The sequence below is a fragment of the Bidens hawaiensis genome, unplaced genomic scaffold (assembly GCF_021521415.1).
Source record: "Bidens hawaiensis isolate Kalapana, Puna unplaced genomic scaffold, B.hawaiensis_p1.1 tig00031211_1, whole genome shotgun sequence".
In the NCBI taxonomy this organism is placed as follows: domain Eukaryota; kingdom Viridiplantae; phylum Streptophyta; class Magnoliopsida; order Asterales; family Asteraceae; genus Bidens; species Bidens hawaiensis.
Genome location: NW_027495263.1, coordinates 190,315 through 202,916, shown reverse-complemented (window position 1 = coordinate 202,916; position 12,602 = coordinate 190,315). Strand labels below are relative to the sequence as shown.

At 36.1% G+C, this 12,602-nt stretch overlaps 2 protein-coding genes across 3 annotated transcripts; both read right to left on the bottom strand.

Moving 5' to 3' along the window:
• Positions 1–5,242: 5,242 nt before the first annotated feature.
• LOC143581875 (late embryogenesis abundant protein 18-like) lies at positions 5,243–6,281 on the bottom strand. The gene is made up of 2 exons (XM_077064558.1): positions 6,194–6,281; positions 5,243–5,618 (listed from the first exon to the last, which is right to left on the bottom strand). Exons 1-2 carry the CDS (start codon positions 6,278–6,280, stop codon positions 5,280–5,282), a joined length of 426 nt encoding a protein of 141 aa, XP_076920673.1. The 5' UTR covers position 6,281; the 3' UTR covers positions 5,243–5,279.
• A 2,616-nt stretch (positions 6,282–8,897) lies between these two features.
• Positions 8,898–10,722, bottom strand: LOC143581874 (protein LOL1-like). 2 transcript variants are annotated; one of them, XM_077064556.1, is made up of 6 exons: positions 10,693–10,722; positions 10,358–10,524; positions 9,911–10,024; positions 9,413–9,526; positions 9,229–9,338; positions 8,898–9,113 (listed from the first exon to the last, which is right to left on the bottom strand). In XM_077064556.1, exons 2-6 carry the CDS (start codon positions 10,416–10,418, stop codon positions 9,075–9,077), a joined length of 438 nt encoding a protein of 145 aa, XP_076920671.1. In that variant the 5' UTR covers positions 10,419–10,524; positions 10,693–10,722; the 3' UTR covers positions 8,898–9,074. The 2 variants fall into 2 exon arrangements, with proteins under 2 accessions (XP_076920671.1, XP_076920670.1); XM_077064555.1 differs by lacking the exon at positions 10,693–10,722 and having other exon boundaries at positions 10,358–10,651.
• Between the last annotated feature and the right edge of the window lie 1,880 nt (positions 10,723–12,602).

The following is a 12,602-nucleotide window of genomic DNA, read 5'->3' as shown; positions in this document are numbered from 1 at the left end:
GTGTTGTCATTCGTATAATACAATACCCATATCGTTGTTAAATTCGAATTTCGTACATACATATTTAAGTTCAAAATATGAAGTGGTCTTTACATACATATATATATATATATTTCCAAACCAATTGTTTGGGCTTCATTCCACGGTTAGAAGGCTCCTTCTTGTTGGCTTTGTTCATCAAGCCGATTCTTGTTTCATTCCATAGTTCAGTTTGTTGTTTATATTCTACAAAAATGAGTTTTCTTCTTCAATCAATGATCAAAAGGGGTTAAGAGTGGCCTCATTCATAGCCCGCGTTTATTGCCATACTTTGTTCTTGCGTTAGGATGGATGCTTCTTCCATTCATCGTTATAGAAAACCGTAAGTACATCGGACGTGTCTTTCGGTTATCGAAAACCACGCAGTACGTGTCCAGTAAGCATTTTTTTTGGTTAGTGACTAATTATAATAAGCCTAACAAAACCACCGAAAGCATTTTTGATTAGTGACTAATTATAATGAGCGTAACAAACCACAGAATTTAAGTTTCACGATTGATCAATTTGTTAATAAGTAAATAGAACCCTAATTGAGGCAATATACTCTCTAATATTATGAGCAAACGAAAAAAAAACTAACTTGCAAAGAATTACCCCAGTTTCCCAATTAAGCCAGTTTGTAAAAAGTTGAACTCATAATTTGTAGGTTCTGATAACTAATAACAGTACGTTTCATATTATCATTTATCAACTACTTCCAGTATTAGCAAACACATATTATCTTATGTATGATCTAGCTTCAAAAACAAAAAAAGTAGCTAGCTTTACAGTTAACTTTGACATTAGACCAAGTCACATTGGATAGGTTTTGTTACCTGAGTGTATGTTAGACCCTTAAGTGTTATTTAACCTGTTTAGTTGAATAGGTTTTGTTTCGTTGGCCCGTTTCGTCTTTCTGATTGAACATATTGTCTATGTTAAGTTAAACGGTCGTCTCAGGTTTAATCGTTACTCATTTACGGGTTTGCCTCTTTTGCCCGCTTAGTTAAACAGATTGTGCAGGGTTTTACGTGTTAGATCTATTTAACTAAACATCTGTGAGGATTGGCCTGTTTAATCCGTTTAAGTTAACGGATCATTTTTTGTTATTGTTTTGTTTAACCCGTTTGCCTAAATGACGCATTGTTTTGTTCCACCTGTTTAGCTAATTTAACTAAACGGATTTATCCTATGAGTGCATTCTAACATTCATGGACAAAGTCCTCAGCATTCAGATTTTTAAATCACCATTTGCAAACATGTTTCAGTTCCACCACTATGGGAGAAGTATTTGAAGCCCTTCCTTGCAGTTCCAAGATTAGTGTGTTTTAGACTTTAAGCAGGGAATATTTATGTTTTAATTTTAGGTTGCAAAATTAATAGTTTTCGATTAAGATTAATGGTTTCAGCACTGTTTTGGTTGTGACAGTAACTGTGTAAATAAGTGTAATTATACAACATATTCGAACCTATAAAAGGCAGAAGCAAAAGTTTGAGCATTCTAATTGAGCTAGTACCTTCAATTTATGGATGAACAATTTTAGAGAGGTGAACAGGAGCAAAATAATAAGGGTTTAATTTAACCTAATAGATGTAACATCACGAAAAATTTGGTCCAATTTTGACAAATAATAAAGATGAGGGATCAAAAATACTTATGGTATAAATAATAGGTAAAATAAGACATAGAAATGAAAGTAGCTTGTGCTAAGAAAATAGGAAAGGAAAACTCCATCCTACATACGAGGAAGGAAGAAAAAGAAAGTACTTTATAAGGAGGGAACTTTCCATGATAATGTTTTTATGTGGCCAACCACTCTCCTTAGTCCTAGAGAAGGGTTTGGGTGCGAAGCACCCGATGCGCATGGGCTCGGGTAAAGGGAGATGGGCGCAATGTGGCGCTTTGATGGCGTACTTCGCACGCCCGCATCGCCGTGAGCCGCTTGAGAGCCACATTAGTATAAGTTGCGAGTCACCGACGATCGACATGTGGCGACACATCACAGGACACGTGTCATGAAGAGGTGACACTTGGCAGGCCGTGGTGACACGTGGCAAGCTTACATGGCGACTCACCAAGCCTACTGCATCTTCGTGTGACGCGAAGATGCAGCTTTTTGCCTATAATTAGGCCGGCCATGGGGGGACCTCTCATCCATTCTCACACCCCAAAACACACACACATAACCTCGATAACCGTACCACAACCCCAATATGTCGATATCCCGATGATTATGGTCTCGAAGTACGTGCTTGAACTCTACCTAGTTACTCTCTCGACTTTCCACCGTCAAGTAGAAGTATTGTCTGAGTAAAGCTTAGGCTTTCTGATATCAAGCCGTTCAAGGTAGGGGTATTGTCCAATTATTATATTATAAATGGCTTAGACCCTAGTCGGGGATATAGCCCGTACCTTAGTCATATAATAAAGTAAAAAATAGATTTCATAAATCGAGATTATAGATGAAATATTATTTCTCTATTATATATAAAGATTTCTATAAATATTTCTATTGCACCTTCTTCTTCTTGCTACCCTCCGTGGCCATCTTCTTTCGCAACTCGTCTGTTTCATGGAGCGCCCGGTCAAGATGTTCTTCTTGGGACTGAGGGATGACATTTGGATACCCATATCGAGGTGGTGGATCTCAATATCCCATCATGACTATGTCATAGTGGATCCTTGGGTACGGTAGCGGGGGACTTGATTCAAATGGCATGTTTAGCGGGGGACTAAACATATTTCGAGTTTCTTTTGTCATAAGAAATATTTATAGAAATCTTTACATATAATAGAGAAATAATATTTCATCTATAATCTCGATTTTATGAAATCTATTTTTTACTTTATTATATGATTAAGGTACGACCTATATCCCCAACTAGGGTCTAAGCCATTTATAATATAATAATTGGACAAGACCCCTACCTTGAACGACTTGATATCAGAAATGCCTAAGCTTTACTCGGACAATACTTCTACTTGACGGTGGAAAGTCGAGAGAGTAACTAGGTAGAGTTCAAGCACGTACTTCGAGACCATAATCGTCGGGATATCGACATATCGGGGTTATGGTACGGTTATCGAGGTTATGTGTGTGTGTTTTGGGGTGTGAGAATGGATGAGAGGTCCCTCCTCCATGGCCGGCCTATGTATAGGCAAAAAGCTGCATATTCGCGTCGCGCGAAGATGCAGTAGGCTTGGTGAGTCGCCATGTAGGCTTGCCGCGTGTCACTACAGCCTGCCACGTCACGTGTCCTGTAACGTGTCGATCGTCGGTGACTCACAACTTTGCGTCGCGCAAAGAGTCAAGACCCAAATTTTTCGTGCCACGCGAAGATGCAAAATTTCAAATATTCCATTTTTAGTCCCTAATCTTTTGGTAACTCGTCATATCTTGATCTTGTTCCACATCCAAAAATACTAATGAGGCTCTCAAGCGGCTTGCGGCGATGCGAAGTGCAAAATGCACCATCAAAGCACCCATCGCCCTTCACCCGAGCCCGTGGCCGTGTGCATCGGGTGCTTCGCACTCTCCGCTAGGACCGGGGAGAGTGGTTGACCACATAAGAACATTATCATGGAAAGTTCCCTCCTTATAAAGTGCATTCTTTTTTTTCCTCTTCCTATGTGGGATGGAGTTTTCCTTTCCTATTTTCTTAGCATAAGCTACTTTCATTTCTTTTCTTATCTTACCCATTATTTATACCATAAATATTTTTGATATTTCAACTTTATTATTTGTCAAAATTGGACCAAATTTTTCATGATGTTACATCCTCCCCACCTTAGAATGAATCTCGTCCTCAAGATTCGCTAGAACAGATGTGGGTATTTCTTTCTCATATCTGATTCTAACTCCCAAGTAAACTCGGGTCCTCTTCGGGAGTTTCTTTGTCTTATTTTACCCATTATTTATACCATAAATATTTTTAATCCTTTTTTTTTTTTTGTCGAAAATTGAACCAAATTTTTCGTTATATTAAAGTTTCCTTTATATTTGCTTATATTTGTTAAGGTGACAAAACAAAACAAAAACAAAGTTCATAGACTAGTTTGGTGTCACCAAGTGACCCCATAGAACACTTGGGACACCAAACTTATTATTTGTTATATAGTAATGAGTTAATAGCCATTTTCGTCCCTGTGGTTTGCTACTTTCGCCACTTCAGTCCAAAATTTGTATTTTTGTCAATTTAGTCCTCATAGTTTTAAATATTAGCCAATTACGTCCTATCCGTCTAACGGCATCCAACTATGCCGTTAGTTCAAGGGTATTTTTGTCTTTCTCCTTTTTATTTTGAGTTATTGGTCATTTTCGTCCCTGTGGTTTGATACTTTTGCCAATTCAGTCCAAAGTTTGAAATTTTGTCAATTTAAGTCAGTTTTTTTTCTATAACCCTAGAGAGCATTATCCAAGCCCAAAACAAGTCTGCATTTACTCTGTCGACAACAGTAATCATACCCCCTCCTCTCGTATTTAGTTTCTAGACGGTTCCTAAACTCTCCCCCATGGTGGAATTCAATGGTAAAGTGGTCAAAGCAATTCTGTGAAACCGAATTGTACGGAAAAAACTAAAAATCGTTTCTTTGATGAATGCATAATATTTAGGGTTTAGAGATTAACATATCATAACGAAAATCTGGGTCGTAATCAACTATTATACATTAATCAACAAAACAATTTTTAGTTTTTTCTGTATAATTCGGTTTCAGGGAATTACCTTGACCACTTTACCATTGAATTCCACCATGGAGAAGATTTTAGGAAATGTCTAGAAACTAAATATAAGGGGGGGGGGGGTATGATTACTGTTGTCAACAGAGTAAATGCATACCATTATTTGAGGTTGCTCGATGGTTTTGGGCTTGAATTATGCTCTTCAGGGTTATAAACAAAAAACATAAAAAATAAAAAAAACTGAATTAAATTAAACATTAAATTGACAAATTTTTAAACTTTGGACTGAATTGGCAAAGATATCAAACCACAGGGACTAAAATGACCATTAACTCAAAATTAAAAGGAGAAAGACAAAAATACCCTTAAACTAACGGCATAGCTGGATGCCGTTAGACGGATGGGACGTAATTGGCTAATATTTAAAACTATGAGGACTAAATTGACAAAATTAAAAATTTTGGACTGAAGTGGCGAAAGTAGTAAACCACAGGGACGAAAATGACCATTAACTCTATAGTAATAATATATTATTGGCTATCTTTAGGTCATTACAACCAACATAAAGCACAAAACACATCAAAACTTTTTATGTTTATGCTCATGAGGGTGAGGACAGGCCGGGTCGACAACTTCTCCAGTAGCCGGATCCACCGCTTCGAAACGCTGTTGTCGGGCCGTCACCGTCGGGTTTTGGCGAAACGTATCAACAGGTGTCTGGGGATATCCACCATAAAGTCCGGCCAAAGTGTTATGATGTTCAGGGCCGAGAACATGATCATGTTTCCCATGTAACTTCTCGGCCGCATGCTCGGCTTTCTCCATGTGCATGTTCATCTTGGCTTCGGCTTCCTTTGCTTTCCTCCGCTGGTGTGCTATGTCTTTCTCTTCTTGTGTTCTTGCAGTCGCCTTCTCCGCCTGCATGCAACCGATCATATAAACGTCAAATCAATTAACAATTCAAGCATGACCTTAACCCTGCAAATGAACCGAGCTAACACGAATAGGGCATTGATTTTCGTGTTTGTTTATTTAAATTAAAAAAACATGAAAAATATGATCAAACAAATTTGTGTATTCTTGTTTATTCATTAAGAAAGCTAGCATGTTTGTGTTCGTTCATGTTCGTTTAAAACCTAAACAAGCACAAACAAAAAAAAATAATAAATGGACATAACAGAATAGACAAACTAATACAAATGAACATAACTACAAAACATAGCCAGGTATACACATACATGCTATATAGTTGCACATACGTATATACAAGTTTATAGTTGTATAAATATAACCGTTTGTAACAAAACGTGAATAAACAAACATAAATGGACATTTCTAACTAACAAAACATGTATTCGTGTTCATTTATTTAATTAAATGAACGAAAAGCTGAGTTCACGTTCGTTTGCTTTTTGAATAAACAAAAATAAACGATATTGAACAGTTCATGAACATTCTATTCGATTCAAGTGTTGGATGCATGATTAAGTGACCTTTTCTTCTAGGTTGGCTTTGTAGGACTCAACATGAGCTTTGGCAGCACTGGCTGCATTGCTTACTTTCTCTTTCACCGAATGCATTATTATTATTATTAATTTAGTACGTGATTTAGTTTCTGATAGATGAAAGCATGTACATGTCTTCTGTTCTCTCAAATAAGGCTTTTGAAGGGCGGTGAAAGTGATGCGTCTATCCCACGTGTCTTTCATGCAAACACTATTGTTCTAGATGAATGACACGTTACTAGATACATTATTATTTTATGTTTAGCCGCATGGGCTTGGAAAGCAGTTGCCGTTGGGCTCAGAAGAAATCTACATGGATTGGGCTTGAAGATTGAAGTTAGTTAGATTAGGATTTGTGGCTTTTTGGGATTTTGGTTTGGGTCGACAAGATCGTTGGGCCGGGCTTAATTATTTTATTAAAGACCTGTTTATTTGTTTTGTTGACTAAGTTATGAATCCTAGTCTATCTCTATTTATATCCATGCTAGTTAATTGTAATTTTTGCATCTTAATAATTAATGAAATAACTTAGTTGCAACCAATGGATGTTGATCTCCTGCTGGGACCGAATCATGTAAAATTCGTGTGTCATCATTTATTTTCTGTTTACTGTGTGTATAATCATGTGTCCATGTTCATGTGTTGTTCCGCTGCGCCGCTTTGTTTCTAACAAGTTAATCGTTTTCATGCTTTAGAATCATGATGTTCAGGAGATTGTTTGATTTGAGTTTTGAGTTTTGTTTCCTTTGCTTGTAAACGTTGTTGAGAAGTTAAATATATTAAACTAGTGTATTACCCGGCGTGTTGCGTCGGGACAGATCGGTAAAACTCAGGCGGTAATAAAACTCAAGCGTTGTCGGTCCCTGTTTTGAGACGGTAAGTCGACACGAATTCAGTTAGTTTTGGTTAAGTGCGTTATGGTATCAAAACTAAAACAAAAAATAAGACAAAAACAATATAAAAACCGAGCTGGACCAATGAGGTGGCATCAGTCACTAAAACATGGGCGTTGGTAGAACCGAGCGTTTTCGATCTGGTCAAGCGTTGAGGCGATGGGCCTACACAAATTTGGCCGGTCCCCGTCATGTTCGTTACGATACCGAAACTAAAACATAACGATAAAAACAAAATTCGAATTCGGTCAGTTTTTGTTATGTTCGTTATGGTAGCGAAACTAAAACAAAATCGGGTGATCGAATTCGGTCGGTGTCACTTAACAACACAACCATTCGGTCCACACCAAAGTTAATGTTGAAAGACAACCATTCTCACATACAAAAAATAAATAAATAAATAAAAAATAAAAAAATAACAAACTTGAGAAAGAAAACTAAAAAGAGACGCATAATGTTCGCACCAACAAAGATTTGAAAAAAAAACATAAATAACAAACTTGAGAAAGAAAACTAAAAAGAGAGAATGTTTGGACCATCAAAGATTTGAATTTAGGTCTTAAAGAGATCAAGCACTTAACCTTATTAACACAACCATCCAACCAACACCAAGAGTTCTGTACAAAGACAAAACCATTACAATATATACAAAAACAAAACTAACATACTTTGTGGCACCAAAGTTGTTAATTATACTAATTAGATAATATACTAGTTTCATCACTTTTTTTTATGTAAATAAACTGAATTGCAACCAAACTGGTTTAGGGTTTTAGAACAGGAACCGATTTAGACCCAATCCTTAGATTCTTAGGCACCGATGTATGTATTTTTGTATGCATGTATGTTATGCTATATATGTGTGTATGTATGTAGATATTACCGAATAATATTTTTTTATTGCAAACACATCTACTAATTTATTTGTAATCAAATCAAAGACTAATTGTCAATGAGTTTACCACTTTGACGGTATGCTAGGTTTAAAATTTTACTCGTTTATTACATTTTTATCTGGTTTTAGTTAAATAAAAAAAGAAAAGAAACATCATTTTCAATCTTGTTCACTTTACTAGTGGTCGCACTCATGTTGGAATAAAACAATGTTATCTGACCCTAAAAACTTACCAATCGGCTACCCTACTATAAAGTTACTTATTAAGCTTAGAGTTGAAGCATACCTTGCATTCCATCGTCAACCGATTGATGCTCTACTCATCGCCCTTGATTTATGAAGAAATAATAAGTAGCGAAAGGAATCGTTTTTTAATCAACAAGAATTGTCGAGGTGAGCCATCCTTCGAACCCCAACATCATAAAATTAACTTTTGGGTTGTGACAATTGACAAACGTATCCCGTCCTTTACTTGATGCACCTCTTGCAACTTATTATATCTATATTATTCTTTTATTTTCGTACTAACAAGAGGATAAAGAAAGATTTAAATTTTCAAAAATTATATTTCAAGCTTTAGGCATCCCTCTATAACTCTATTCCTTTGTTGGCTAATTGGGCCCTATGACGAGTCAACGTGCAACATGTTCCTTGAAACATTACTTTATTTTTATGAAAAGTTGTGTATACCAGTTGGGTAAATATTCGTACTTTATAAATGCAAACCTAAAGTTTATTCCATAAAAGGAAAGATCACATTATTCTTTGATATAACTTTCCCCATATCCTTATCCACTATTCACTAGTCAAATTGGAGTATTATATAATTTGGGATATTACTTTATTTCCAACATGAAACCTAGCATTCATTACATATACCGTTTCTACCTGTTTTTAGTTCTTATTTTAATTATTTTCCGTTTCTTTAATCAATAAAACCACTTTAGGTAAACACAAAGCTCAACTCTTTATTTGTTACACAACATCAAAGATAACAACAGTAATAGCAATAATAATAATCTCTCGCAAGAGAAAACTTGGAACTCTATAGACGTAGCCAACGAGAGGTCGTTGCAAGCTTTTATGTCGCGAGCTTCTGTTCTATATTGCTTGTCGAAGCCTGCGATTATCCAAGTATAATTTGCAATAATAATTATGTCAGTGCTACTTATTAAAGTTGCAAAGTTGAATAAGAGCGTAATTAAGAAATAAAAAGCTTTAGGTTTCTTACTAACCCCGATAGACGTGATGAATTGGCAAACCGCACATTTCACAGACCGAGCACCATACGGGTACATCAATAGCATTCTACAGTTTCCACAATTGACATGTGCTACTTGATTTCCTAAACCAAATTTAAATACGTTTATGGCATTTTAAACATATTTTAACATGTGATCATAGGGAGCGAACCCGTACCTTCTAAGGCCAAATTGATGGTATGACAACACGAACATTGTACGCTTGCAGCTCCTCGAATATACATGAGTAAAGTATGACAACCTCCACATACCAACTGTGCCATTTCAGTACCTATGAAACATATATTCTTAAAATATGTTTCCAAACATGTTTTCAATTGTTATAACTTTAACAATGTGTGTCATATCTTATCCACTTTCTATACTGTTTACTTAACGTACATAACACATGGTCTTCAAGCATGGTCCATGCGCGCACAGATCTAAGTAGGTATACAAGTGTCACGTGACAGTTTTATGTGTTATATAATATGTGATGCTAGGATTTTTTTTTTTTTTTGTGTTATATACGCATTTAATACTCGAGTGACAAAGATAAGATTTACCGTATATTTACAAAAAGTGACACTAGTAAAAAAAAGTTACCGTGCGTGACATAACAAATTGATTAATATGAATATAGGGAAAAATAGAAGATCTTGTTACTTGTACTTACCAGGAGGAGGAACCGCGGTGACGGATCTGCAAACTGCACAGCAAACCGAGGTTGCTCCGACCGGATAAAGAAGAAGATTTCGACATCCGGAACATACTAATTGGCTTTCAGAACCTGTTCAAGGAAAAAACAGAGTACTCTGTTTATACCATTGACTTTTTTTCAAAAGTCAACATCATTAGTTTACAATTATCTGCAAGAATTATATATCAGATAACAGAAAAATAATATTTATGCTATTTTGCTGTAAAAAACAACTTCCTAGGATGATCATTATGAGGTATAAAACATATATATCAATATATAAATTCTGCATTTGAAAATTGATAAGTTTGACTTTGAGTCAACTATAGTTCAATGTATCCAATTCCAATAAATATTTACTACTCACACACTTTTTTAAATCAATAAATTAAATAACTAAATATTTAAACAAGTCTAAATTACCAGTTGCAGGGGGTGTAAATGGTACTGGAGGAGTAGGATATGGAGCTAGAGGAACTGGCATTGTGAATCTAGTCAACAAAAGTCAAACTTTTTCCACTTCAAAAGTCAAAATTTACTGCTTTTGAAGCTTGGAGTGCAGCCTTTAACCTTCTAACCTCATCTTGAACCTGTTTAAAAATCAAGAAAGAGAGAAAATGGAACAAGTTGAAGCACCCACATGAAGATTTGAAGTTAATGAGACATAAAATGAATGGATGGATTTTAGAGGCACACTTTTATTTTATGAAGAAGTATGAATTCAATTATTATTGGAGTGGGGTGGGACAAGCATATACCTTTGCTAGTGTTTAAATATGAGTGTGTGAGGGAGAGACAGGGTTGTGTTGGTTGAGTTGGATCAAATTTGAGGGTAATAATAAGGGGGCATCATTCACCAACTTGGCTCTTCCACGTTGAATAAAACCTTTTAAACAAGGTCCCAAGAAAATTCTATACAAATGAATAAAGTGATGTAGGTTCAATAGACTATTTTGCTGACTATAGAGACGTGCAAGAGAGAGGGATAAGGGATAAAAGGTTGCTGATGTGATGGAGAGTGTAGGGGTATGGTACTAAACCCGGTTTTACGATCCTAAATTTATTATGTTTGGCTTATTTTATTATATGGACTAATACAATGTTATTGGGCTGAGGGGGTTTTGTGGAGGTAACCCTAACTGGGCTAGGCCCATTAGGGTACCATGATGGTGGCCATGAGACTCTCTATATAAGGAGGTCTCCACCTCCTTATCAAGGGGTCATGCTCAATAAGAGCCACCACCACTTTTTTGTGTCTCTAAACAAGAGATCCTCAGGATTTCTTAGCAGTCACCTCCACACCCCCAAAAAGCCATCGCAGGTCACCAGCAGCTGATGAAGAAGATCAGACGTGGTTCGTTCATCTCGAAAATCCGTGGAAACATCGTCATGGATCAGGTCAGATTCATTTCGTGCTTCGACAGAGAGGTTTGGGTGACGGTATGTGTGAGAGAAGCTGAATCTGAGAGATAGAAGGGTGGTTTGCGTGGCAATGTCGGGCATGCTAGCGTGGGAGAAGAGATGGCAAGTTCATATTACCCCTCTTGTTGATACTATATGAGAGTTTAATACAACATCGCGTGTGCTAGGGGTGTTATTCGGGTTGTACTTTACGGGTTTCGGGTTTCATGAGTACATGCACTTTTGAGTTCAAATTAATTAGGTCGGATTTCTGGTTGCAGTTAAATTGACAACCCTAGCGTGTGCTAATCTGATAATGAAATAGTAAGCTATTTAAAAGTTGCTACTACTCATAATTTATTTTATTGGCAAATATGTAGCCTTAAAATCCACTTAATATGTTTATTTTATACGAGTCGAACCTGCACCATTTTGATTGAGATGGACACATAATATCACTAAGCTAACAAGCCACCGGTATTCTACCAGTGAGAAACTCAATAGTTAACGAGGTAACGACTAAGGGCGACTTAAGGGAAGTGAGAGATGGACATATAACGCTATTAAGCTAAGAGGCCACCAGTATTCTGACAAAGAGAGATTCAACAGTTAACGAGATAACGACTAAGGGCGGCTCAAGGGAAATGAAATAAAGCAAGGGCTTTAAGCCCCATTTCCTTAAGTCTTTAAATTATAGATATTATATGTAGATAATTTAGGATATAAATGATGTATGAATCATAGTATAAATAAGGAAAATAAACATCTATAAAAATAAAAACCGAATTAAAACACTAATTTTCTTATTTACTTCGAGCCTTAAAAAGGTTGAGCCGACCATGATCTACTCATTGGATTGTCCACCTACTATTCTACCAAGATCATAAAGCACATTATTCATCTACATGCATGATCAACCATGTGAGTATCCTTGCGTCAACCACCTAATGATCAACACTTTTCAGTGTTGGTGCATTATTTTGGATGTGTTTTTACTTTTTACAAATTAACTTTAGAAAAGCATTATTTTTTTTTGTTAAGTATATATGCATTAGCAAGCATTTCATTTTTTTCATTCATATGATTATTTATGGCTCTAAATAAATATGTTAATATATTTAGTGGATATCAAATATTTACATCACCAGCAATAAAGTTATCGAATTATTTTGAAAAACTAGTAAAATAATAATTTTATAAATACTAGACGCGTGTGAGATGTGTTCTAACTTCTAAGCCACATATTCGTCTCATGCCACATTGACCG